The 27,897-nt window shown below is 33.6% G+C and overlaps 3 protein-coding genes across 7 annotated transcripts; 1 reads left to right on the forward strand and 2 right to left on the reverse strand.

Annotated features, from left to right (window-relative positions):
- The first annotated feature begins 213 nt into the window (after nucleotides 1-213).
- On the forward strand, nucleotides 214-21,732 carry LOC105152206 (uncharacterized). 3 transcript variants are annotated; one of them, XM_011066341.2, is made up of 11 exons: nucleotides 214-426; nucleotides 13,413-13,531; nucleotides 13,608-13,747; nucleotides 13,818-13,947; nucleotides 14,111-14,248; nucleotides 14,311-14,487; nucleotides 15,103-16,404; nucleotides 16,988-17,136; nucleotides 17,535-17,908; nucleotides 17,980-18,258; nucleotides 18,477-21,732. In XM_011066341.2, exons 2-11 carry the CDS (start codon nucleotides 13,418-13,420, stop codon nucleotides 19,805-19,807), a joined length of 4,134 nt encoding a protein of 1,377 aa, XP_011064643.1. In that variant the 5' UTR covers nucleotides 214-426; nucleotides 13,413-13,417; the 3' UTR covers nucleotides 19,808-21,732. The 3 variants fall into 3 exon arrangements, with proteins under 3 accessions (XP_011064643.1, XP_087262571.1, XP_087262578.1); XM_087406445.1 differs by having other exon boundaries at nucleotides 17,538-17,908; XM_087406452.1 differs by having other exon boundaries at nucleotides 13,413-13,747; nucleotides 13,797-13,947.
- LOC105152205 (pickpocket protein 28) lies at nucleotides 899-13,380 on the reverse strand. The gene is made up of 13 exons (XM_011066340.2): nucleotides 12,352-13,380; nucleotides 8,511-9,315; nucleotides 7,986-8,098; nucleotides 7,793-7,918; nucleotides 7,227-7,430; nucleotides 6,899-7,019; nucleotides 5,833-5,981; nucleotides 5,550-5,751; nucleotides 5,041-5,311; nucleotides 2,533-2,641; nucleotides 2,344-2,469; nucleotides 1,831-1,922; nucleotides 899-1,755 (listed from the first exon to the last, which is right to left on the reverse strand). Exons 2-13 carry the CDS (start codon nucleotides 8,832-8,834, stop codon nucleotides 1,571-1,573), a joined length of 2,022 nt encoding a protein of 673 aa, XP_011064642.1. The 5' UTR covers nucleotides 8,835-9,315; nucleotides 12,352-13,380; the 3' UTR covers nucleotides 899-1,570.
- On the reverse strand, nucleotides 21,037-27,775 carry LOC105152208 (uncharacterized). 3 transcript variants are annotated; one of them, XM_011066342.2, is made up of 4 exons: nucleotides 27,623-27,775; nucleotides 25,074-25,111; nucleotides 24,390-24,638; nucleotides 21,037-21,488 (listed from the first exon to the last, which is right to left on the reverse strand). In XM_011066342.2, exons 1-4 carry the CDS (start codon nucleotides 27,624-27,626, stop codon nucleotides 21,378-21,380), a joined length of 402 nt encoding a protein of 133 aa, XP_011064644.1. In that variant the 5' UTR covers nucleotides 27,627-27,775; the 3' UTR covers nucleotides 21,037-21,377. The 3 variants fall into 3 exon arrangements, with proteins under 3 accessions (XP_011064644.1, XP_087262680.1, XP_011064645.1); XM_087406554.1 differs by lacking the exon at nucleotides 27,623-27,775 and adding an exon at nucleotides 25,225-25,247; XM_011066343.2 differs by lacking the exon at nucleotides 21,037-21,488 and adding an exon at nucleotides 21,724-22,746 and having other exon boundaries at nucleotides 27,623-27,752.
- Nucleotides 27,776-27,897: the final 122 nt, after the last annotated feature.

A 27,897-nucleotide genomic window follows, 5' to 3' on the forward strand; every position in this document is an offset into this window, starting at 1 on the left:
TTATCATTTATAATCGGTTCTCAAAAAGTTTGTTCTAAATTTCGTGTTTTTTTCCACCTTCGCGACAGTCGATTGGTCGCAAAGCTTGGTGCGCGTGTACCGGGTGTGTGAAATAAGCAGCAGGATTCGTGAACAGCGATCGAATTGTCCAATTGCTGTTGAGAACGTCAGGCGGCCACTTTCAAATTGTTGGGCTGCGATTGGTCATTCCGCCCGCTGGTTGCGTGCGCCGTCGGCTTGAGCATTATGGCGTCGTCGCAATTATTGGTGTAACGTCGTGCTTCGACTTACACGACGAAGTTGGACGAAATTTCGCATCGTAGTGTCTCATTTGGAATTACTTGGAATTTTCAGTGTGTCGCGATGCTGTTCGCCCAATCATCGCCAAGAATCACAAGATTTTGAATGGCAGCAAACAAAGCAAAGGTAACCACAAGACGGAGGTAGAGAATAGCTCGGAAATACTTCGAGACGACGGAGTATTTCTTGACATGTCGCGCGACTTCTCGGATCTGAAATGTCCGAGACTGATTTGTTGTCGCATCTCGGTTGAGTTGACAACAGTTGACAGTGTCAGCCGTGGTTGCAAATCGACAGCAAGGTTCGAGTCCGGTCTCTTCGTAAACGAGACACACGTCACATCGTCCTTTGTCGTGATTTGTTGATCCACGTACGACACCGGAACGATACTTTATATGAGATACGTGATTCCCGTACTCTCGGCACACGAAAATGATTCCTACCCACTCTTCGCTCGCGTCAGTGACAGCACGTTTGTCCTCACATAAAACGCGTTTCTCCGTGTTCCAAAACCTTGAAAGTTTCACATGTCGATCGTTGATACAATTTTGACGTGCGCATCAATAATGTTATGGGCAATAAATAATCGTAAGACACGTTTATAAAGGAAGATGTTTATTTAATAAGACCGACGAAAAACTTCCTAGACAGAAAGAAAGAGGAAAAAGACTTTAATACTGTTCTAGAGAAAGCTCTCTAAGTTCATAGGGATAAAAAATGTATAGAGAGAGAGAGAGAGAGAGAGAGAAAAGGGCAAGTGTATATTACATACTATAATATTACATAACTTTTTTTTATTGAAATATTTTAAATCTAAAAATGGACTTATCTTTGCAAACACACATAATTATAATTTCATTATTATTCTAAAGATTAAATTAATTCTAATTAATAATTTCCAATTAATTTCTAATTAATAATTTCCAAATTACTAATTTGAAGAATTGTTATTCTGGAATCAGAATTACTAATTCGGAAAATCGTTATTCTGATGTTGAAGATCATGAATACCTCCAACAAGAAATTACACAAGATCTATAAAATTCTTTTCAGTTGAACTTCTTACACGATTTATCTTGTCTCTATCTTGAAGAAAGAAAAGAAAAGATGAATGATACGAGAAGTTCAGTTAAAAAGAACAGTGTAGTATAATTTTGCTGTAAGTTCTGTCGGTCGAATCATCGATTCCGTTAAAATTGATACATTCAGTATGTCTCCTGACCATAAACTTCACCACTAGATCGTTATTTCCGTGGCATCTGCGTGTAATTCAATTGGTAAATGGATAGATCACTTTCTTGTTATCTAACGGATGTGTCTGGAGCACGTTGGGTCTCTGCACTTCTCGGCGATTGTTGAAGCGACACCACACCCGCATAGTCGAGAAGTACAGTATTTCCATGAACGATAAAAAACTGAAGCCCATGAATAGACCCAGCAAGCCTCCCGTACTCGCTGTAAATTGGAATTCCTGATTTTGTAATATTTTTTTCTAAATAATAATCACTTGTAGAATGAACAGATACCTACATAGAAATTCGATGAATCCGAAGAGCTCACTTTTCATATATTTCGTGAATTGAGAGTCCACGAAAAATAAGTGAACCACCGCCACGTTTTCCCTACGTTTAAAATTGCATTTAAAAAATTGGATTAAAAAAGTATTATAAATTATGCGAGAAAGAAGAGAAATGGAATATTGAAATTTATTATGAAGACTTCTATAAATATGCAGCTCGTAAATCGGATGCAATACGGATGCACAGGATGTCCAAATAAATATTAATTCAACGACAAATTTTCCACTCAACTTGTATCTGATTTTTGTTAAGGAAAATAGAGACGTATCGCAATTTGCATAAATCTGCATCGAGTTTGTATTTAAATTCGAACATGAAAATTTATAAAAGATAAAATCTATTTAAGTGTTTTTTTTTTTCCGGGACATCTTGTATCCCTGGAATCTAAATGTCAACCTGTTGCATCTTTTATATGCGAACGAATACCTGCCGCGATAAATTGCGCTTATTAAGTTTTAATTACGTGAAATAATCTATGTTCTTCTTCACGTATTGTTTGTTGGTTTGAAAGGTCTGCACCAGTTTGTTCTGCGAAAGTTCTATTCTGTAATTAATCTCGAAGCAGGCTGGCCAGCAATTGCAGCTTGGTCTGCGAGGAAAGAAAAATTTGAATGATCTTGCTTCTAGAAAAAGATCTTCTGAGGGAACTCACATCGTAATATTGTTCAAAACCTCATCGTAGAGTTTGATTTCCATGGCTTGTCTAGCTTGTTTAGCGCATGGTTCGTCTTTTTTGCCGCAGATCGGCGTGTTCGATGATTCTATAAATAATATTGCTCCAGTAGATACACAAAAAACGTATTTGAATCAGAGATTCCGAAAAATCCATTTTAGTTTTTCGTTACTCTAATCGCTTACTAATAATAACTTCTCATCGCTAATTGAACAACGCTAATTGAAAAATCTTAACCCCCATTAAGGACCGCTAGTCGATTTTTCGACCAAAAAAAAATAGGTCAACTTTCGAACCAAATTTGGATCAATAATCGCAAAATCGACCACCCTTCCCCTCCCCCTCCCTTTCCCCCGCCTAAACGACCAACCCCAGAGTGAAAATTTTTGGCAAGTAGACTCCTTAAAAGTATAGTATTAGGTGTACAACTTTGCTTCCGTCGTTTTCCTATAGATGACTAGCGGTAAGTGGTGGTCGAAATAAATAGATCATAGACGTCAATAAACTTGGGCAACTATCAACATAGGAACCCCATAGAAACATTAGTCGATTTGTGTCTGCATCATAAAGTTATTCTCGATTGAAAATGTCAGTTTACGAGCCAAATTCTCGTCATTTGCGGGAGGTTTTAATTTTCTGCTTCAATATGAAGAAATCTGCGGCTGAGGCTCATCGAATGCTCTCAAATACGTATGATGAGGCCGCTATTAGTGAAAGAACGTGTCGTGAGTGGTTTCAACGCTTCAAGAACGGTGATTTTGTCGAAGACCGACATAGCGGTGGTAGAGAGAAAGTTTTCGAAGATGCAGAATTGGAGGCATTATTTGATCAAGACTCGTGTCAAAATCAAGAAGAATTGGCATTTCAAAACGCCTCAAAGTCATGGGAATGATTCAGAAACAAGAAAATTGGGTGACGTACGAGTTGAAGCCGAGAGATGTTGAACGGCGTTTGTTTACTTGTGAACAGCTGCTTGAAAGGCAAAGATGGAAGGGATTTCTGTATCGCATTGTGACTGAGGACGAAAAATGGGTTCATTACGATAATCCCAAGTGCAGAAAATCAGGGGGAGTTCCCGGCCATGCTTCAACGTCGACGGCCAAACCGAATATTCACGGCTTCAAGGTCATGCTCTGTATTTGGTGGGACCAGCTCGGCGTAGTATATTATGAGCTGTTAAAACTGACTGAAACAATCACAGGCGATCAGCCTGTATCGAACGCAATTGATGCATTTGAGCAGAGCATTGAAAGACAAACGGCCGCAATACAACGAGAGACACGATAAAGATTTTGCAGCATGACAATGATCCCATGTTGCGAAAGTGGTCAAGATATACTTGGAAACGTTGAAATGGGAAGTCCTACCCCACCCGTCGTTTTCTCCAGACGTTGCTCCTTCTGACTATCACTTGTTTCGATCAATGGCACACGGCCTGGCTGACCAGCTCTTCCGGTTTTATGAAGAAGTAAACAATTGAATCGATTCGTGGATCGCCTCAAAAGATGACGAGTTTTTTCGACGCGGGATTCGTATGCTGCCCGAAAGATGGGAAAAAGTAGTGGCCAGAAATAGACAATACTTTGAATCATAAATGTATAATCAGTTTTTTATAATAAAGCCTCGAATTTCGGGAAAAAAACAGTGGAAGCAAAGTTGTACACCTAATAGCTTGCCATTAAAAGGATTTTAAATTTTGAGAAAAAAAATTTGTCTTGGTCCTTAATAGGTTAATACAATATAAATAGGTTATAAATAATTTTAAAAAAATTATTTTAAGAAATTTGAGTTTAAATATTGCGAAAGAAATATTTTGATCGTACAATTTCAGAACGAACAAATATCTTTCCATATCGTGAGGATAAGAATAATAACGTCAACGTTAAAACTATTGTCACATGTATGCTAATAGGTTGAACTTGTCTCGTAAGACTTGTATAATAATATATTTATGATTAGAATTCTAATTCTATGCTATTCTATATATATATCATGAGATGTTACAATTATTCGTAAATATCTACGATTTCTCGTAAATCTTACAAGAAGCTATCTGTAAAGATACTGCATAAGATTATAAACATTTTAATTATCAAGGCATTCTTATAAGGCTTACGAGAATAAGTTGCAAATTTATTTAGAATTAATCCATTAGCATGCATATGATAATAGTTTGAACTTTTAGTATAATATATACAATGATTTTTCGGTCTTTTACTACAGATGATTCTTAGTACACCCAATCATGTATACTAAGGATTCCGAGAATGCGAAAAGTCATCAGATTACAAGTTCGAAATATTTCTTTTGCAATTTTAAATTCAATATTTCTCAAAATAATTTTTCTTTAATGATTTATAACGCATTTGTTAGCTGCGTTAAAATTTTTATCTAAGAAATGTAATATATTCAGATACTTGATAATTCAGATACTTGATAATTGAAAATAATTGTCAGATTTGTATCAAAAGTTGAAATGATAATTACTTGGCATGTAATATTGCACGCAATCGCAGAGCTTCTTTGTATAATTTGCCTCGCACTCCAGAATGCAATTCCTCTGTGTATATGTTCGATAGTAGCGCAATTTTCTTTCAGACATGAAAAAGCATTTCCGTTTCCTCTGCGCTATAGAAATTATTGATGGATTGGCGTATGATATCCGTGGTCTTATGATTATCCGGGTCTCCTCACCCGGTGTGATTGAGAATGAGAAATCAGCGATTTTCGGTGTCTCTACGGGATTATGGAGTAACATCTGCAGAATCATAACCATATTATTTAACATCATCATTGGAGAACGACATTACATCATTGTAAAAAGCATATTCTATAGCACCAATCTGACAATTTACAAACTTGAATTTTAACAAGAGAAAAGAGGATTCGTTGTATGTTAACTATTTTTCTAATGGTGGATGCTTCCAAAATCTTCCTTTAATAATCTCATTTAATGGGTAAAATAAAAAGGGGAATTTTCGTAGCACAAGACGCACTTTAAAGCCTGCGCCGGCGGTTGATGAACAATAATATTCGTCAATATCAACATCAAGAGCCAAAGTCAAGCCATAGATTAGTCCAGCACCGTATGGTCTCCATGGTACAACATCCGGCGACATACTCGCGTCGTATCCCTTTTCAGCATTCCAATCAACACTTTCAGATGGATACGTTATATTCAGATCAGACCAGTCGAGTCTAAAACAACAACAAAAAATTTTAGCAGAAATTTTCGGTCATAGAGTATATTTCTATTTCACAATTTGGTTGATTACTCACGGATTATAGAAAAGATGTTTTTTTGCTACTGAGTTAAAATTGCAACAAATACCCTCGTCGGTCATGGTAGGATTAAAAATTCTTTCACATTCGATCGGAATCCCGTGCCAAAGGCAGTAGTATATCATATCTGTGCACGGCTGAGTTACCTGACAAAGAAATGAAGAATAATTTTCTAATAATATAATTATTCGAGATAAAAATTATAAAATAATCTGAATTTTATCAATTGATTTCAATCTAATCATTGATCGAGAAATGTGATTTTAATTGTCCTTTACAATTGTCTCAGTTAATTTTTCTTGCAAGGGAATAAAACTAACTACAAGTGTTTTATGACATTTTTTTAATAATGCTGTATTTATATTTTTAAAAAATATCAAATTTTTTTTATTAATTTAATTCTCCAGGAATTGTTTTGACTTCAAAATCTCGAAATAAGATAAAAAAACAACATAAATTAATTTATTTATTTCTAATATTTGTTGATATTCTATAACATGTCCAAAGCCCATTAAAATCAATAAGAGAAAATTCTGATGGTTCTCTTGTGAATGAATATTGTCTAAACCGCCAAAGTTATCTATAAAAAATATTTTAAATGAAAGATGAAAAATTTAAAAAAAAATATTACTTTATAATCATAATTTAAAAATTTGTTTAATAAAAAGTTTTAAATTTTTAATTTTTTTTATTAAAAACGTTAAAGATATGTTGATAACAGTTAAATGGTTTCAAAAAAAAGAGTACTTTAGAATAATAAAAAATTGTTTTATTAAAAAATGTTTCATTTTTATAAAGTATTCTTTTTTTTTAAATCATTCAACTTTTATATAACATTTTTTTATGTCTTTGACGATTTAAATGAAATTCACTTAGAAAGAACGAAACTAATTTTTTTTAAGGATTTTTCCATTGTGTGATTGAACACTCGTAAAAAAATATATCTTATTTCTGTTGATATTTTTTAATTTATCCAAAGCTTATTAAAGTCAAGGCAACATTTGATTATGTTCTCGTGATATTAGTATATATCAAAATGAATATATGAAATAACACTGTATACATTGATCATGAACTTTAGCATTTTGTCCCAGTTTATAGCCTGGTCATCATGGTCGTCATAAGTTATGTTACTATCCGAGTTGCAACGATCTTCCACCAATAATTTGTCTAATTCGTCGAACCTAAAAAAAAATACAAAATTTTAAAAGATAATTCTTAGTTATATTTTTTTAAATAATTATTTTTGATGATAGTACTTATTTATTACAATAATTACTAATTATACCATTCGACCAAAAAAAAGCACTTTTGAGAGAATTTGTTTGTTCAACAGTGTTATTATAAAATAATAATATATACTGTTAATTAGTAATTTAATTCATACTTACCCACGTTCAATTCGCTTTCCTTCTGTCTTCTTAATTTTATTCATATTGCATATTGTTACAGAGGGAAACGGGAATTCATTTAGGGAAATCGGATCAGGGCTTAAAGAAATAATGATGGGAGATCCATTCCATTTCTGATAGATATAACAAATGTAATATATTGCTACTGTTAGTGCGGTAGTGAACGAGATTATCCAAAATATTCTGCAAAAATTCAGCTTTAAAATTATGTAAAATTGTGTAAAGTAAGTAGTGATTACTTATTAATTTTATTTTATATAATATATAATAATATGTTTTATATACATATGTATGTATACGCAAGCATAAAATTAATTTCTAAATAATAATATATAAAATAAAATTAGAATATAAATATGTTATATATGTTTCAAAATATAAATAACATTTTTTATAATATTTAAAAAAATGATAATTTTGTTACATTGAAAATCACATCGATATAAAAAATTATTTTAAATTTTACGATATTTTTCTGCTTCATATTTTAATTTCGAAGAATTGAAGAGAACTTGTTATGCAAATTTTAAATTGGAACTTTATACCTTTCTACGATTGACAATCCCGAGTCACCGACGTAACGTAGACCGTGAAGGCTACTACACGAACAATACTGCTTGGCAAGCTCGCTGATTTCTGTGAGTTTCTGATGCTTCTTTCCAGTCTTTAATCTAGAAAGAATAATACTAGATTATAGATAGATGTGTATTGTTAGCATTTAATTAAAAGGATCTTTACTTTTCAGTTTTCTCGCTTTCTTGATCGTTGTTCTTGTTCGCGGCTGATTCTTTTGTGAACAAATTATTGTTGTATCTCGATCTCAGGGCAAAATCTTGCAACCTATACGTACCCTACGCATAGTCGAGATGCTTATTTTATTGCTCACATCTTATCTTTGATTAATAGTACACGAAAAGAACAATTTTATTATATCATATTTAATATTTAACTAATTATTAACTATTATTAAATTAATAATACAGAAGGGCTAGATACAGATCCAAAAATAATTTTGTTGGATTATCAAAATAATTATGTAGAACGTTTAAGCGATGACAATGGTGCAAAAAGTTTTAACATTCTGGCAACTAAGCATCCTATATAATTATTTTGATGGTCAAAACAAAATTATTTTTAATTTCTGTATCCGGCTAAATTTTTAAATGTTTCAGCAAAATCGTTCTTTTCGTGTGCATTTCTTTTCACATTCAATTTCTTCGTTTGGAAGATGAACGAAAATAACTTCGCGGACATTAATCTTACCTTCAAGTGATCACGAGACGCGAATCCCTCTAGCTGTTGGGGTGGTCTATAGGGATTCTGTAGGTGCACGGTGTTGACAGAGTACGATGGGATAGTGTTGCTAGTCTTTAAATCAAATTGCGCTCCATCGGCGTCATTGTAATACTTCTCATCCGAAGGATGGTTACGGTTGTAGGTTTGCGATGACATCATGGGTGTGTTGAATATGTTCATATTAACGAAATCGGATGCTCGGTCGACGTTCGAGGTAACATGTGTTAATATTTGCGCGTTATTCCACGGATTGAGGACCTTCCTTTTCTTTCGTTTCAATAAATCCTCCATTTCACGATCATTCTCTCTCTCGATTCATTGTGATCTCGTGACTTATTTCTTGATGATCACCCTATTAAATTTCCTTTCTTTGGAAAAAAAAAATTACTTGCATTCACGGTTTTTTCTTCTTTTTCAATTATTCTCCTTTGAGAAACTTATCTCATAGATGATTTTTTAATAATTAAAAAGATCTTCCTTTTTTCTTCAATTAACATTAATCTCCACATTATTTAATATTAATTACAATTAGTATTATTTATTGTAGCAATTGTTTATCGTACAAGAAGTGAGCCGCTTATCGCGAGTCTCTTCGAGCAATATTGTTGCCTAATCGGGAAAAAGTTCCGCTGATTTTGTCGCGGGACTTTTCCAAACTACCCTCCAAGACGGCCGACAGCTAACTGACGTGTAACAATAGCGGTGAGCATTCTTCTAACTTTCGCGATATGATGCTCGTATACCTCGTACTCGTATGCATACTCACGATCTCCTAGATAAATAGACATTATTATTACTCCATTATCATATTAACGAGACGAAATCGCAAACCAACGTTACGTTAAAAGATCGCGAGATGATCGCGACGCATTACGTTCTCTTATTTTTTTTATGAAGATACAATCAAACTTAATTCTAATGATAGATTTTTTAATAAATTCCAAGTAGATTTTCTTTCTTTTTTTTTCATAGAAAAATTCCTGATAAATTGTTTTTAGTACCGTCCCAGACAACACAAAGTTTAAAATGGAAACACAAAGAGATGACGATAATAATATATAATTGATAATAATAATTTTATTACATACACTTACAAAAAAAGCTAATGCAACTTTGTGATTAGTTTATGATTGTTTAAAATGCGTTAAAATCTTAAATATAAGAACTGTCTATGAATACCTTTGTGTTGTCTGAGACAATTTTAACTCGAAATTTCGATGTCAATTTCAGAAACGACAATTAGAATCGCATACATCCGCTTACAACTGCAATAATAACTCTCTCGAGTTGATCGTTTAGCATTCTCTGATTATCCCCGAAATGCATTTTTATATTAACGTGAGAAAAGTATAACAAACGATGTAAATTTACATTTAGTCAGCTATAAATGAGGAAACGTTCGATAAATATGTCTTATCTTTTCATGAATCTTTTCTACTCTTTCATGTGCAGAATATCTTGTTTAACAATAAACGAGTACACAAAAGTGACATTCTCCTTTTTTTTTCCCAGTAATCGAATATATATACTTTGATACGATCCGACATTCTACTTACAATAGAACTTTTCGAATCGCTTTTAGTATTTGCGATCACGAGTCCACGTGTTCACAGATCGAATGTACACAGATCGAAAAAAAGAAGAGTGCATTCGTGGAGAAAAACACAATTTCTCTCTCTCTCTCTCTCTCTCTCTCTATATATATATATATATATTATTAGGTGTTGGAATTAATTCGTAGCGTTTTACAAGTGATGGGAAGTACTTTCATTAATGTATTTTTTAATGCTCATGTGAAATAAATAACATTCTTTCATTAAAAACGCTACGAATTAATTCCAACACCTAATATAAAACAAATATCCCAAGTATTAAGATGATTTCGAACGACTTATTGAAAGACATTAAAGACATTATTGAGACATCATATGACGTCACTTTATTACTTGGAATTGGGCTTGAATGTCACTTTGTTACTCTGGACCGGGCATTCCATCTTTATTTTACCCAATAAATTTTACTCGAGCGTTCTTGATTCGAGTCGTGCACTTAACAACTGAAAGCATCATGAAAGCATCACACCTTTTGCTTGGGAGGAAGAAAAAAATTATCGCATGTAAGAGAAAGAAAAACAAAAAAATATAGTCCTAATGATGCATCCCGTTGCTTTGTATGCATCGTTACAAAGTACACAATGATCCATCATTAGAAATTGAATCGATCGCGTGTATCGCCGATACAACATAGGATAGATCGGTTGAGAAGTCCACGTGTCGCGCGATTACAAACTGTTACGTGTTTATGTATTAGCCACAATGTAAAAAAGGGTGGAACACTCTGCGCGATTGTTATCCTTAAGCAAGGGTGACGGATGGATTAATTAATAAAAATGTTCGCACACAAACTTATCTCGCGTCAGGCGCGCAAATTTTTCTCTATTTCGCGCTGTTTTGCCTCTTGAATAGAATTTGTATCATTAATGCCTGTTTCTATTAACGCAGATTAACTTCAATTCAACTTATACTTCTTATCTTTTCCTAATTCGTAGAACTAAAAAAAGACGAAGAGTTGAACAGAGATTCAAATTAAACTACGTTGATAGAAACAAACATAAATTAAATTATTATTCCCCTTTGTGCTATTTTCAGTATACACTCGAATTTTATTATATGCTACAATTTTTTTATTAACAGGAGCACATGTAATACATCATACAACAATTAAAACTCCTACGGATTTTTTCGAGAACGTTATGCGTTTGACGAGTAATCTCTATCTTGATACATCGTTAAATACCGACATTTCGTAAACATTGTAGGTCACTTCATCATAGCAAGTAACTTGATACATTATCGTCCTGATGAAGTGAATTGCAACATTTACGAAACGCTGGCATTTAACGGTGTATTAGAAACACGAAGATAACCCACAAACCATATAGCTTTCTTAAAGATAGTAATGCCTGTTTCTACCAATATATTATGGATTAATCTCAACTTATTCTTCATTTTTTTTATTCTTAGATCTAAAAAAAAGTTAGTTGAATCGAGATTAAAATTAAACTACATTGGTAAAAACGGACTTACATTTATTAATATAATCTTCAAATATATTCTTAATGGCATTTCGATGGAAAAAAAATTTATTACAATATGTTAATTTTTATTCAACATTTTTGTACAATACCCTATATGTATTATATTACTTGTGACAAAAATATAGCATCCACCGAAGAGTTAAATCGATATAATGACATTACAATATTAATTATATATTAATTACAATATTAATTACATTATTAAATTTATTAGTTCTATTGTCGTGATGTTTTGATTTAATAATAATGTAATAGTTGATAATATTTATAATTTATTCATTTAATAATAATGTAATATTTGATATTTATGATTTATTTTATTATATCGTTATATTATTACAAATTATATCATCAATTTGAAATTATTAAACAATTTATATGCCATGCGTAATTTTAATTTTATAAGGGATATATTAAATACTTTGTAATTAATGCGAACGCTCTTTGATCATCAAAAATGCAATAAATATAAATGAATGCGCGTCATAATGTAGATAATATGTAACGCATCGTTCAATTATATCTCTTATTTTGGAAGTCCATAACCGATCAGTTGGATCACTACCGTAAGCAATGATAGTGACATCAAATCTACAATGTAGAAAAGCATATGGAAAACCGCGATGAGATTACGTCACTAGGTCACGATAGTCTCACGCAATTTTCCATTGTTATGCATAACGAGACAAGAATGGTGAAGTGGTTACAGACTCGTTCGCAGTGGAAATGTTTCGTGACTGCCTCCTCTGATGGATCGTCGTCTCAGCGTAATTACAAGACAAACATTCGTGTTATTCTTATCGACGTTCAACGGCACCTCACGCGAGTCGAAACTGGCCGATCCGTCCGCCTGATGTTCGTATCTCGAACGAAATGCCTTCCCTTCGTTTACCGGGTGAGAACGGCAATGGTACACCTATATGAAATTATAGGTATTCGGAAGCGAAAGCAATTTGCCGGATAGACATCGACGATCGACGATTTATTATCACGCTTTGATTCGATATGAAACTGAATTTACGACGCGTGATACATCGATCACGCCCAAGGGAAATTAATTAATCTTTTATTTATGAAGGAGGGGAGGGGGCGATCAATGATAAACGAGCAAAAAACATTTTGCTAGTAAGAACGTCTAAATAATTCACATTGATTACGATAATGCAGATCGTTGAGGAAAGTTTATCATTGAACGGAATATCTATCTAATAATTAGAACTCCCACTGCGTGGAAGGGGGAGGAGACCTTGCTTCGAATAGGTGGCAAGGTTAGACTTTTTCTAGCTACATAATACTCTTTGTATAACGGCGATATTAGGTCACCGCCGTTTGTTCTGCACTGACGGTGTCATAAGCGACGATAATGATTATGCACGAGTGACAAGACATGCACCTTTTAAATAGACACATGATTCTATTATCAGCGTAATTAACAACGTGGTATTGCTTCTCATTAGAATTATGATATTTTGATAACAATCAACTGTGATATTTCAACGGTTCTGCTCTTTGGCATTGTTATCATATTAATTAATTATCATATCATTAAATTTGTAGAGAAAATGTGGTGGGTCTAGGCCAGCTTGTACTAACAAGCGAATAATTAATTCGACATGAAAATGTTCATTTCTGTTTAAAATTAATTACAATCTCTCTCTTTCTCTTTCGCACATTGTTCACAATGTTTATCTTGATGAAATAAAATTGATGCATAATTTATTTAATTTTACATCGTTGCTTGTTATTAAAAATGATTTCATCTCTTGTTACAGGCAAAATGTCATACAAGACTAGAAAGCGAAAAGAGGTCGAGGAGCGCAAAGTAAACGATGGAGAACAAGACAATTTTTTTACCGATGAGATGAAGGAGGAGATGGAAACGATGTGGGAAGTAATTAAAGTTCCTTATAATTTCATTGGATTCTTAATTAGATAAAAAAAACACGACACTTATAATACTTTTTCAGATACCACAAATTTTCCATTTCCTCTACTTAACAAAGGAATCTCTTAACATACCTCAGTTATCTTTATACGAAATGGAAAGGATGCTGTTGATACCGAGGGCTTCTAAACAATTAGCAAACATCATGACATGTTTGCTGAGGTACATATATTAAATTCGACTGGATTTAACTGTGTGAAAAAATGTACAGAGTTTGATTTCAAAATTCTAGTTCCCCGATAACCAAAGTAAAGCTACGCAAGGTGCCACCGATGCCATATGAATTTTGGACTAATATTCTCGCATATAAAATGTCAAGCTGGTTCAAAATTTATCGTGCGAAGCATAAAGATGCAACCAAAGTATGTATTGTCGTAAGTTTGCGTTGCAAATTGATGATATTTATAATTTTTATAATTTTATATCAAATATGTACGCAACATTTTAGACGCACATACATATATGGTACATGTACACATAATAACATGCACGACAGTGATCAGAAATATGATCGAAGATTTTTAGGTTCTAGAAACTATCGGTGTTGAACCAGAATTCTGGAGCGTTTTCCCCGAAACTTCGATGCTCGATGGCAAAGACTTTGAAGATCTTAGCTTCAAGCAAAGAGTCTGGTTGCTAAAAACTGTCTGTGATACAATCATGGTGAGTTAGTGATTATCTAAAAAATAAAGAGTTGTTAAATTAAACTACCATAATTCTTGTAGCATACTAGAAAAACAGTTCAAGAAGATATGGTGAACCAATCATGGGAAGACCAATTTGAAACAGTTTTAGGAATGGATCGTAATGGGGCAAGATACATTTATTTTCCTCAATTTATGCCGAACGATCTCAGAATTTATAGGCATTCTCTGGACAATAAGATCTTGTCAACTGTTAAGGTAATTCACTTATTCTTCTGTAAAATAATGCCCATTTCTACCAATGTGGATTAACTTTAATCTTGGTTTAATTTACTCTTCTTTTTCTAATCCTTGGAATTAGAAAAAATGAAGAGTAAGTTGAATCGAGATTAGTTAATCTACAATTGGTAGAAACGGCCTAACAATGTTTTTACATAAACTTATCCTTTAAAAAAGATAATAGAAAAATATATAATATAAATTAATAGAAATATTGGGTTGTTCGGAAAGTAATTTCGTTTTTTTTTTGTGAAAATGAACCCATATATCGAGCTTCGAGGTTAAACCCAGGCCTTTCAAGTGGTATGAACAATTGCTATAATTATAAATGCTATAATTATATATCTTTCCCTATATCTTTAAATTACAATGTCTAATATAATGATCAATAAGTTTTAATACCAATAAGTTTACAATATGATTCAAAATATTCTCAAAAACCTCGGTATTCTAGGTATTCAAAAATCTAGATATACAGACAACATAGGTATTTAGTCTCAGAAAGTTTTAAAATATATTACGATATTTTGTATAAGTTTTGCATATTTTACAGGCTATATAAACATATTAATTAATAAACTATGAATTTTACAGTCTGTTAGACAAGATCAAGAGACGAAGAAAAGGAGTAAATTCATTAGATGCAAAAAGAGAAAATTGCAAATACACAATAACTTATCTAATCACAGGCTTGAAAATAGAAACGATGATAAAGATCTTAGTAATAACGACAGCACCACAGGTTCGTTTATCAGTGAGGATACGAATTTGAGTAGTATCAGCACGTGCAGTAATAATAACATAAACTTAGACACTATAAGCAGGAAGCGTCGTAGGAGTTTGTCAAAAACATCTGAGGAAAGTTCAAATGCAAGATCCAGCGGCTATGACACCCATAACTCCAGTGATACCAAATCTGTCGATGATGAGTCTTCGCCGATGTTCAAAGGTTTTACTAATACTCAGAATGATAATTGCAGTATAGGAATAATTAATGAAATGTTACATGATTTGAAAACTGAAATCGACGAAGAAAAAAAAATGAGTGAACGCGAAAGCAGTAGTGAATTAGTATCACAAGAAAGCTTAGTCGAATTGTACAAAAATACTGTAATATCCTGTGAAACATTTGACGAAAAGGATGAGAAGGAGAAATCAGGTGATACTTTGTCCAATAGTTCAAAAACAGATGACGAGAAATTGAATGAGATAATTAATGCCGAAAGTTCCAAATTATTTGAAGATGTATATTCCAAAAATATTTCCGCCAGTGATAATGTAAGTAATATTTCAATGAAATTGACATCTAAATCGGATGATGAGAAACTGAGTGAAACAAAAACTAGTGATAGTAATGTTAGCACAAATGAAAACAGTTTAAATAAAAAAAGAACTTTTGATGAATTATTTTATTCATCTTCCTCTATCAATAGTGCATCATTAAGTGAAGAAGTGACTAGACAGTATCTGAATAAAACGCTACCAGTGATAGAAGCAGAATCAAATAATTTGAGAGAAGGAATGAAACTACGATCTCGAAATGTAAAACAGTACAATAAAAAACATACAACTGAAACGATAGGAAGTGAGATAAACGAAAGACAGGAAGTAGAAGACGATCAAATGAATGAAACAGATGAAGAAAATTTAAGTGAACCGCGATTACAAACAAGCATGGAATACGATTTGGACAATGACGCAAACAATATTGATATCGGTTATAATTTGCAAACATCCACGGATCCGAAGACAGATGAGTGCAAGCAACGTTTCGACAAGATGTTGTCTGATCTTAGCGTTTCTGATTTTTATCTTATAGTTGACAGTGTGGAAGAATTACGGAACCTCATTGCCAATTTTTCAGAAAGTGATTTGGAAAGCAATAATTCCAGTAACGTAAGCTTAATGCGATTAATGATTATCTCTAACATTTTTAGCATTTTTGTCACAGCCTCGTTTCATTAATCGTCATTATACTCATATAATATCCATCCGATTATCTTTACATATCACTTTTTATTTGTTTAACTGCCGACCATTTCACAATAGTTCTTATTGTCATTTGATCATTGTTTCTCTTATATTCTCTTATAGATCTACATCAGATATCAATATAATTAGAATGCTTGTTTGAACTACATCCATGCTATTGGTATATGTTACTTTTGCGACTTATTTAATCAATTGTGTAAAAAAAAATAGTTAAAATTGCGACGTCTAGAATGCATGTCTTAACGAATAATAACTGAATAAGTCTAAAAGCAATGATCGAAATGTTTATAATTAATTTTTTCATGTAAATTTGACTAATAAATTTGTACGCATCGATATCAGCATGGCTAATGTATATCTCTCTTTTATTGATTTACTCTTACAATTAGAGCCTTCTTTGCTAGTTTATTATCTAATATATTCATTTATCTATTTATTCATAATATTTTGTTGCATATATTGGCTAAAAATTACGCTGCATTTACAGGCGGAAATTATTCCTTTGTGTGAAGTAAAGTTAGTAAAGAAGTTGACTGAATTATTAAATTCTGTGGAACCAGTAGAGACAACTCTAAAGGATGCAATGCGAAAAGCGAAGGCAAAACTTCAAAGGGAATGGTCTAATTTTAAAGAAGGGTATGTATAGCAACTTGCATTTTTATATCTTACAATGCGAAGTAATTGGACATTATTTCTCAAAATCTCATACATTGTCATACAAAACGATCACAAAAAAGAATTATAATTAAAGATATTGTAAAATATCATTTTATTATTATTCCGTTTCTTTATTAACATTTACGAAATATTTTGGTTTTGATCATTAATACACATAGCAAAATAATGTTGTACATCTTCATAACTTTTCATATCTTTTCATTTTCATTGTCTGGAGAATTCGAATTACCTGACGCCTTGAGATTGCTACAATCCATGTGATTTACGATGTGGTCGTTGTCCACACTTCTAGTAACGTTAAATGTTAATCACTTTTGTCGAGCATGTATGGTAGACAAACATGTGATGTGTTGTAGCAGTGTGGAGGATCAGGACTCATCCGGTGAGAGTGGTCTCAGCTCTAATTGGTGGGTTCTTGGGACGCAGGGCAGGGATCCACTCTCAACTCCCGGAGACGCAACGTTACAAACGTTACCGCAATCTGCCGTATCCCCACTTGGCACCAAAGACACACAAAAACAATCACAAGTCGAGAGTGAAAACGAAAGTACGGTCAAAGATTCTAAACAAAGTTACCACGAAAGCCGAGAGCCGAGTAGCGAACGGCAAAATGGAAATGATAACAAACAGTCGGAGATCAAGGCGGCATCAGGAAGAAACGAAGTTGTGGAAGAAGAAAAGAAACTGGAAGTCAAACAAGACAGAGAAAACGAGAATGCGTCAGACGAAGGTATTCTTTTCTTTGATTTTCCATTCAGTTGTCTTATTCTTCTTTCATACTGAAAATAATACGTCCTTCAGATGCAAACCAGGAAACACAACATAGTAGACGGGTGTTACGAGCGCGCGGCGTCTCTTCATACACAGAACAGCTTTATTCAGATGACGAAAGCGATGAGGACGAGCTGGAGGAATGGGCCGACGTTGAGGCAGTATACGCGGCTCCCGGCACACAGACCAATACATCCACTTCTCACACTAATTCGAAAGAACGAAACGTTGACAACTGGTCGGACGCGGAGGACTCAGACCAAGATTGGATTCTACCGAGCTCTCGCAAAAGGAAAAATAAACGTTCGTGTGAGTATCTAATATCTTGAAGAAAAGCTATACTATTATATTTTTTTCTCTATTGAGGGATTGTAGATTTTTCATAAAATTTGTTTTGTTTGAATATAAGAATATAAATTAATAGCAATTTTAATATAAAAGAATATTGATAGAAAAAAATCGAAAGTATTATAAAAATCAATAAATTCTGTATCACTTTTATAACTTTAACATTTGTGCTGTTTTAGCTACCAATCGAAGATTAAAATCATTTGAACATAAGGTACAGAATATCACAGAAAATACATCTCAGAGTAATGCGGCGTTTGATGTTTCTCATCCTAATGCGAAAATTATTAAAGATAAATTGAAGGATAAACTCAAAGATAACAAGAGAGAGCCTGAAAATGCAGCTGCTCCGCAAATCCTTGGTAATACCGCTACTTCTGCAGCGAACAACAAAAATAAAAGAGAAGTGCCTTCCATGGACACGATTTGTAAGATTGAATCTGTCAAGAGTGTGCATTCGGAACTAGACATCAAAGATGAGGGTCCGGTGTACGAGTCCAATCCAAACGCCACAAGCCAGCAATACGAACAGAACAATTACGAACCCACGAATCCGCAACAAAAATATTATTATATGGTGCCACAGAATTCTGGAATAGTGCCCCAGGGGACGATCATCCAAGGAGCTGTGCCGCAAGCTCCGCATGCGACTTACTACATGCAGCAGCCTTATATAATACAGGCTCCACAGGGCAAATATCTACCCTCTACTCAGCAGCAACAACAGTTTGTTTATCAACAGCAAAGTCCGCAAATAATGGCTCAACCGTACGTCAACAATACGAATTACGTATCTTATGTAGCGGTTGCAACACAGCCTCAAACAGAGTACATGGTTACACCTGGGCCGATGATAAATCAACTGAATTCGCAGAATCCAGTTCATTGCGCTCCCAGACCGCAGAATAGATACATGCAAAATAACAGACAACTGGCACCGCGACAGAACTCACAGCATCTTAATGGTACGGTAATAAGAAGCATTGGCACACCTGTCAGAGGTCAGAGACCCACCAATTCGAAAAACGTCCCTTCGTCGAGGCAAAAACAGAAAACATCACAGACATCCAGCACGGAAAATAGCGGTCAAAAGGTCACATCTCTGATTATGCTCAGTGATAGCGACGATGAGATAGAAATGATCATTATGGAGAAATCGCCCAATACCTCAGAAAAAACTCCAACCAACAGAGCTAGATCATTGGAGTCTCAAAGAATTGCTAATCAATCTAGACAGAAACCTACGATCACTTCGGACATTACTGTCCCTTCGACAAAGGGTATTCTCTCACCGCAAATCATTCAACGAATGAGCCAGGGCGGTATATCCATCACGCCAGTGAAGAACAATCCGCCGCCAACGACGAATGCCAACACGCAGCTAGTAGTAGTCGTAAATGATACCGGAAGTCACTATGCCTTGGCACTACCCAATGGCAGCAAACTCATACTCACTCCGGAACAGGTAGCGCAGATTAGAGCTTCAAATGGAGGGAAACTAATTTTGTAGAGCGTGTAATTAACCATATTACACAAATTGCGTGTCTTTGTTCTGTTTCTTAAGTTTTCACAATCGCAATAACATGTAAATCTGATACATGCAAGTTTTATCTTCATATCTTGCCGATTTAGTCATTAGTCTGTAAAAACAGAAATTTATTGATGAGATATAAGATATATCTTATCATATAACCGCAAATGTTTAAAAAGAATTAAGTTAAAAGTTTTTAGATAGATTATCTATCTTCCGTTATATGATGTACAAAGAATATTAAAAAAAATTATTTCTTAATTTTAATTAGTTTCTTTTCACAATATGTATAGTAAATAACGATCTTAAGTATAGTATAATAGTATGAACTAGGAAATTGAGGCGGAAATAATAGAATTTATATTAAAACTTCGTATTTCTTTCATATTCTTGGAACAATCACGCATGTATATTGCATGGATACAAAAATTAAATTTTCGCTAAAAAAAATTCAAGTTTATAATTGCAAAATTAGTGCAAAATATTGTTATATTTGTAAAAAAATATGAAAACGTTTTTTAATTTTTTTTTATAAAGAATATTACGAATTACATAAATGCTTCATCGAATAATAACATAATGTTGGATACATGCCTAAAATTCGAATAAATATTTATGTCTGATTTTAATTTTGTATTACAATAAAATATAGAAATGAGATAATATTGTACCTAAAAGACTAATATTTAGAGTTTCGTATAAAATTTATGAACTTCTATAAAAAAGGTATTATTGATTCGATGATACGCTAAATAATTAACTTTTACATGTAAAATAAGCTACTATTTAAAATAACTATTAGTATTTTTGCACTTCAAGTTAAAAAATTATAATTTTGTTCACATATTTCTAATTTTTAATGTTTGTTATAATGTTGTTGTTATAATGTTATGTTAAGTATTAAATTTTAAAGAAGACAATTAGATACCTCTCTTAATTGAGTACCTCTCGTTTAGGTTTTTTATATAATTGTCCTTTATAAATTTTATTAATATATATATTTTTGTAATTAAGTGCCACAATATAAATGCATGTAATTTACATGAGAAAATTGTTCTTGAATATCACCAAAATTAATGTGCATTGGTCTACATATTCTATATAAACATATTATCATGACATGATATCGAATGTTATATATTTCTCATGTATTAATTATACAGATAACAATGTATAAAAATAGAGAGATATTTCTCTAAATATAAATATTATTTTCTTTTCTCTATCTACATAACTAAGCAACAAAATGTTTTTTATGTATGTTACAAAAACAATCTCACTGCAAGAAGGAAGTTCACTTGCATTAAACCAAATAGGAACGTTAAATCGTTTAACACAAGTATCATGAGTAAATGGTAACATAAATCAACAGTGGCCCAATCGAAAATGGAACGCAGTTCTCGTTAATTGGATTACAGGAACTCAGCGAATTTTTTAGTTGCATTCTCGACATATAAGATTAATAACATAACTAATACGTTCGTGTGAACGTTTTTTTTTTTTAACTGCATTAACACAAGGCCTCTGGACGTCCTTGGACCTCTCTCTTTTACACCTGATTCTTCTTTCGCGCGTACGGTAAATCTTTATCGAAGGCCAAGAACTTGGATAGGCGTGTCCCGTTATAAGGCGTGTTACTTCCCGGTGGATGAAGCCTCATCTAAAACAAAGGCCATCAGATAATCGTATGCGTGACGATAGCGTAAATAATTTATCCATAAATCTATGTATAAATGATATGATAATTTACATTTTCCTTTCGCTCTCAACATTGATTAATTATTTATCTGCACTCAATCTTGGAAGACTACGTACCACATGCTCCTGACTTTCGATGTATTCCTCGAGATATCGCGACACAAATCGACGACGACAACATAATATAATAAACAATATTTATTCTATCAATGCTTTATTTATGTGTAAATGTGATATGAAAGTAAAATCTTTGTGTACACAGATAAGGAAATTTATAAAATATTTTATTATATATTTGCAGATTTATTAAAAAAGTTCCATAGTTTTGTTCAGGCATCACGAAAAATTAGTCTTTTTTTATGAATACTTTATAAAATTCTATGATTATATTTTTTTTTGTCATTTTTAGATTATTATCATAAATAGATGAGATAAATTTTTTAAGATGATATCCATAGCTAAAATCATGTATAAGCATTATTTAAGATGATGTCCATAACTAAAATCATCTATAAGCAACATTACAAAATAAATGCTAACGATACGATTGATAATAACTTATTAACATATAACTGATAAAAAACTATATTAATTCTATTTCTCGTATAAAAGCAATAATACATTCCAAAGCTCCGTCAAAGGATTAATGATCAATCACCCAGCTCCGTTTTGCGGTTAGTTTTATTAATAATGTTATACAAATAAATTCCCCCTTGACGAAGCTTAAACATTACAGAACCAAACTTTATTGTTCCTTATCATTTCGCGTCCTAAGATAAGTGGAAAAATGTATATTATAAAATATCTCATTATTTTATGAGCGTCTTGCTTGTGTCTGTTAATTTTTTGTTATCCATTTCTTCATCTTGAATACACGGTGCGGCAGTGACTTGCTTATTGATGTATTATCCAAAGACGAACATTATGACGTAATACAATACTATTATTTGATACCGTAATATGAAAAAATGGATAATTAATTTAAGGCAATAATTGCTTTATCTACGTCGCCGTTATTATTTTATTATAAGTATTATTTGTAAATAGTTGAGCTCCCTTCGATGCAGCAGCAGCCCCGAGCATTAGTATGGTGTGGCTTTGACTCTATTTGGGTTTTATGATTTGCGTGCGCATGGATTGCGGTCGTGCAGCATCATTCTCATTCTCTACTTCTCGGCGTCAATGACTCTCGCATTCCCATCCGGATTATTGAATCGCTTCTGCAACGAGAAAAAGACCGACACCAATCCGTTACACGCATTAAGGCGTTTTTGATATTACGACGATACAGGTCGAGCGTTCTTTTCTTTAACTTGAATAAAATTAATTTTTTACCGCTTGTATCTCATTTAATTAAAAATTAAGTAAACTTTCAAACTTTCATAGAAGATCAACACTATTTTTGAACATCAAAAATATTATCTATGAATTTCTTGAAAGAGAATATTCCTCTTTGGAAGTTTATTTCTTGTGTGGCTATTAAATAACGAGACTGACGCTGTAAAACATTTTATTTTGATTTCATACATATTTATTTATTATCACTTTCAATATACACCCCTCCTCTATCCCTACAACGCTCCATGCGAATCTTCCATTGTTTGAAACAGTGCTGAAAGTCTTCTTCTGTCAGCTCCTTCAGGACGCGTGCCGCTTTCTCTTTCACAGCTTCAACGGACTCAAATCTTGTTCCTTTTAACGCAGATTTCACCTTAGGAAACAGATAGAAGTCGCACGGTGCAAGATCCGGCGAATAAGGCGGATGGTCTAACACTGGGATGCTGTACTTGGCTAGAAACCTCTTGACAGACAATGCGGAATGAGATGCCGGCGCATTGTCTTGGTGGAGAACCCATGACTTGTCTTTCCACAATTCGGGTCGTTTTTTCCTTATTCTTTCACGGAGTTCAGCAAGAACGTGAAGGTAGTAATGTTGATTAATAGTTTGACCTTCAGGAACCCAGTGAAGGTACACAATCCCATGAATATCGAAAAAAACAATCATCATTGCTTTGAATTTTGATTTGCTCATTCGAGCTTTTTTTGCTCTCGGTGAAGTTGGGCTCTTCCAGTGCATGGATTGGCGCTTCGTTTCGGGATCATAAGTAAAAAACCACGATTCATCACATGTTATTATCCTTTCCAATAAGTTTGGGTCATTTTCAATGGCATTCAAAGTGTCAGTACAAAGATTTTTGCGAGCTTCTTGTTGTTCAAACGTGAGAATTTTAGGTACCATTTTGGCACACACTTTTTTCATGTTAAAATTGTTATGTAAAATTTGCCGTACACATTCTTTGTCAATTCCTACAGTTTCACCAATCGCACGAATACTTAACCGACGGTCGGATCGAACCAGATTACCGATTGTTTCGATATTGTCATCCGTTTTTGACGTGGAAGGGCGACCCGGGCGTGAATCATCTTCAACGTCTTCTCGGCCGTCTTGGAAACGCTTAAACCACTCAAAAACACGTGCACGCGATAAACATTCACGGCCATACACTTCTTTCAATAAATTATAAGTTTCAGTAGCGGTTTTTCCAAGTTTCACGTGAAATTTCATAACAATTCGTTGCTCTATTGTTACACTTATCATTTTTGCGGCGAAACAAAAAAAACAACTCTAATGCGAAAGAGAAGGCTTCATGCTAAACAGCTGTCGGTCGCTGGCATTGGCGCATGCGTACTTCTTCTGTAGCAGCGTCAGTCTCGTTATTTAATAGCCACACCTATTCTTCAAGTTGATCTTATCTTAGTCATACGCATATTGTTTTTTTTTTAAGCCCTGTAAACAGCGAGTTTTCACCTCCATTTTTGCACGCGTAATTTACCACGATCTCAAATAAAACTAGACACTCACCATGATTCTGTACTTCTCCTTGCAAGCGTACTCGGTCTCGTCCACGTCGTTGTAACAGTCGCTTTTGTAATCCTCGGGTATCGGACGACCCTCGAATTGGCAGAGCCTGGAAAGCGGTCTTGCCTTGACGAGCATTTTCTCGAAACCAATAGGCTTGTGTTGCGGACAATAAAACACATCCGGAGTATTCTTATCGAAGACGATGCTTTTGCGCATTATGTCGCCACATTGCACTACAACGAGCAGCGCCTACGATATATACAGACATGATCAAAAATATTTTTTTAAGATGTAATATATACATATATAATTTACAAAAATTTTTCAAGAATTTAAATTAAAATTATAATTAGGAAATTATACAAATTTCAGACGTTGCGGAATTATAAACTATTTTGCTAACGTTCAGTACAGAGATTATTCAATGGAAAGAAAAAGATCGTTCTCTATTTTCACGCCAAGAAGTTTTTCATGGCCGAAAATGGCTGGAATTAATTTATATTTTGATTAATTAACCGAGTCTTCTTATCTGCCAATATATTGTTGGCATTTTGGTTTTTTTTTCTCGCAGAAAGTTCCCGCAACGCGCGAAGAGAACGATCAACTTTCGGAAATAAGATGTGCAAGAAATTGCATTCGCAGGACTACAAGTGTCCCGCAATTGATGAAAGTCTGGTCACTTACAGCGAGTGCGACGAGCAGGCTGCAGACGTAAAAGTTCCCTGCAAAAGTAAAAAGGTGAGTCAGCGTGGAAAAATCAACTGCGCAACGTGGTGTACCGTCGTAGAAAAAAAAATCAAGAAAAAAAAATAGAGAAAGGATCCGGAATATTTACCAGCGGCAATCTATCCTTGCGCAAGTATAAACGTCACAATTCTGCCATTAGAAACAATAATATGCCGAGGATAAGAACACAATATTGAGACTATAATATACCTTAAAACCTTTTTAAATGACCCAATATTTTTTTCATAAAATCATATTCATAAGTACCATAATAAAAGATCTTTAAATTATTTTACATTTAGATCCTGAATTATTTCTCTTTAAATTATTCTTCAATTAATTAGTTCAATAATTTTTGGTTTTTAACCAAAAAATTATTCAAGTAATTGAATATTTTTTTCTTTAAATTATAAAATAGCCTATTGAGATATGTTCCTTACGTAATCCGTTCACAATTGCAAAACCCGCTGGACGTTCCTCCAACTTAAAGATCCAAATTCGGATAATTTCTTTTCGTCGCAGAATTGTATTTGCGATTACGGGTCCCAATAACATTTTTTTTTCTTTTTTAATTAAATCATTTCTTAGTACTGCGATAAATAGATCTCTAAATTATCTTTATTTCTAAATATTGAATTATCCTTGAATTAATTACTTCAATAATTTGCTGCTTAAAAAAAACCAATAAATTCAAGTATAATTAAATATAATATATATTAATTAAATATATAATTTTCTTTCTTAAATTACAAAGTAGTCCGTTAAGATGTTCCTTAAATAATTCGTTCACAATCGCAAAATCCGCCATTACGTCCGTTGACTAAAAGATACAGATTCAGATAATTTCTTCTAATTGCAGAGTCGAGTAATTGCGATCGCTCCCGATAAAACTTTTCTCTTCTTTACCTCACGAATTAATTAATATACACATGTTTCCACACTTTTCAATTCTGGGTCAGCGTTTACTATCTTCTCGCATCTCGCGTTCGCTCATGTATTTTTTTTTCACGGTCAACAGCCAGAGAAGCGTCGGCTTCGAGAAGCGTCGCGTGCAAAAACCTCTCTCTCTTTCTCTCTCTCTCGTTCCACATTGACCCAAAATCAATCGAACCGTCTCGGCTTTTTGACATTATCACGGCCCACGAGACTTTCCCTGTTAATTTACGCAACACCCCACGCATATAATATATCCTGATCTGCGAGCAGTTGCATTGGTCGACGCATAAATTTGCGTCACTGAACCGTCGAATAAATCCCCTCGATTTAAGATGTAGCTCGTCTTCTTCTGTTCTTAAAGAAGGAAATAGTTTGGCTCCAATAAAAAGGAAAGAAATATCGCTTCGTCGATGTTGATAGTTGTTGCATAATGTTTAACTGCATACACTAAGATGCATCTGTACATGACATTTTCACAGCGAGACATTTATCCGTGACATTTCACCCAGCATCTATTTGGATCGAGTAGATTATTAATAACTGTGCGAATCGAATTTAATTGCTAAAAATTTCTCTCGTTTTTCCATTATTTATGTGTAACTTGACGGAAAAGTAATTTGTTCGTCAAATTATTTCCCTTCACCAATTTGAGGCGTATAAGTAATTCACTTACATAGACAAGAAGTCTCAAGTTCAAGTTGTGTCTCATCTAATTTGCGAACTTTCCACGAAGAACAATATGAGTGAACGACCAGCTTTGCGAACATTTCAACAGGCACTACTTTAAATTAAAGAAAAATTTATATTCAACTAACAAAATAACGAATTGATATTTACGTAATATGTTAGATGGTAAATAAATATCGAAAAATCATAAAACTTTTAAAAGATACGTTTTTTTTGTTCATTTTTGTTTTTTACGTTTCAGAAGCAGATAGTTGAAATCATTGCATTACAACATATTTCTTTAAAATATTTATGATAATCGATAACATCAAAGATCAGAAGACATTAAAAAAATGTGAGATACTAAAAAAAATATTTTGAAAATTTCAAAAACCGTTTAAAGAATTAAAAGTAAATAAAATATTTTTTTACATTAATATCTAAACGTTCCATGATCTCGATTTCGATATCCAGAATATCCAGAAATTATTAAAATCAAAAACAATATAATTTCATTAACATTTATAACAAAGAGAAAAGCAAAATATTGAAAAATATCTAAAGAATATTTAATCAGCCTCTGAAGATTCGATCTCTTTTCACACTTTCATGTTTTATTTTTAGTATCTGGAATTATTTGATATCTTAGAATTATTTAATGATAAAAATTACTCAACCATGACGAAACTCGCTTAAATTTATATCAAGACTATGACGCGAGCGAGAACTGCGTTCAAGGAAGGATCCAGGATCGTTTTCCAGGGACGGACGGACGAGATTCCATTCGTAACGCGTTGACGAGTCGTGAGATTCACGGAGTGCAATATCCGACACGCTTGACCTGTTTCGTCGATCGGGGATAGCAAAGTGTCAAGGTATAGCTAACTAACTCGTACTCGACTTACCCATGCTTCTTAAACGACAGGCGTTTGCTCACACCTGTTGATCCTCGCAACGCGGCGTCTCCTCGTCGACTGAACTGTTGGATCTTCGGTCTTCGTCTTCCCCGCCCGAGGACTGTCCATTAGACAGCACGGATAGTAGCCGCCGATTCGCGCTGCGAGTTCATGAGATGAATACTAATAGGAAAATATTGTTATTTCAGTATTTCGTGAACATTTGATACATCGTGATAATTTACTTTTAGAATATTACAATAAAATTCAACATTTAATGTACT

This window comes from Acromyrmex echinatior, chromosome 1 (assembly GCF_024713525.1).
Source record: "Acromyrmex echinatior isolate Ae372 chromosome 1, ASM2471352v2, whole genome shotgun sequence".
Lineage (NCBI taxonomy): Eukaryota > Metazoa > Arthropoda > Insecta > Hymenoptera > Formicidae > Acromyrmex > Acromyrmex echinatior.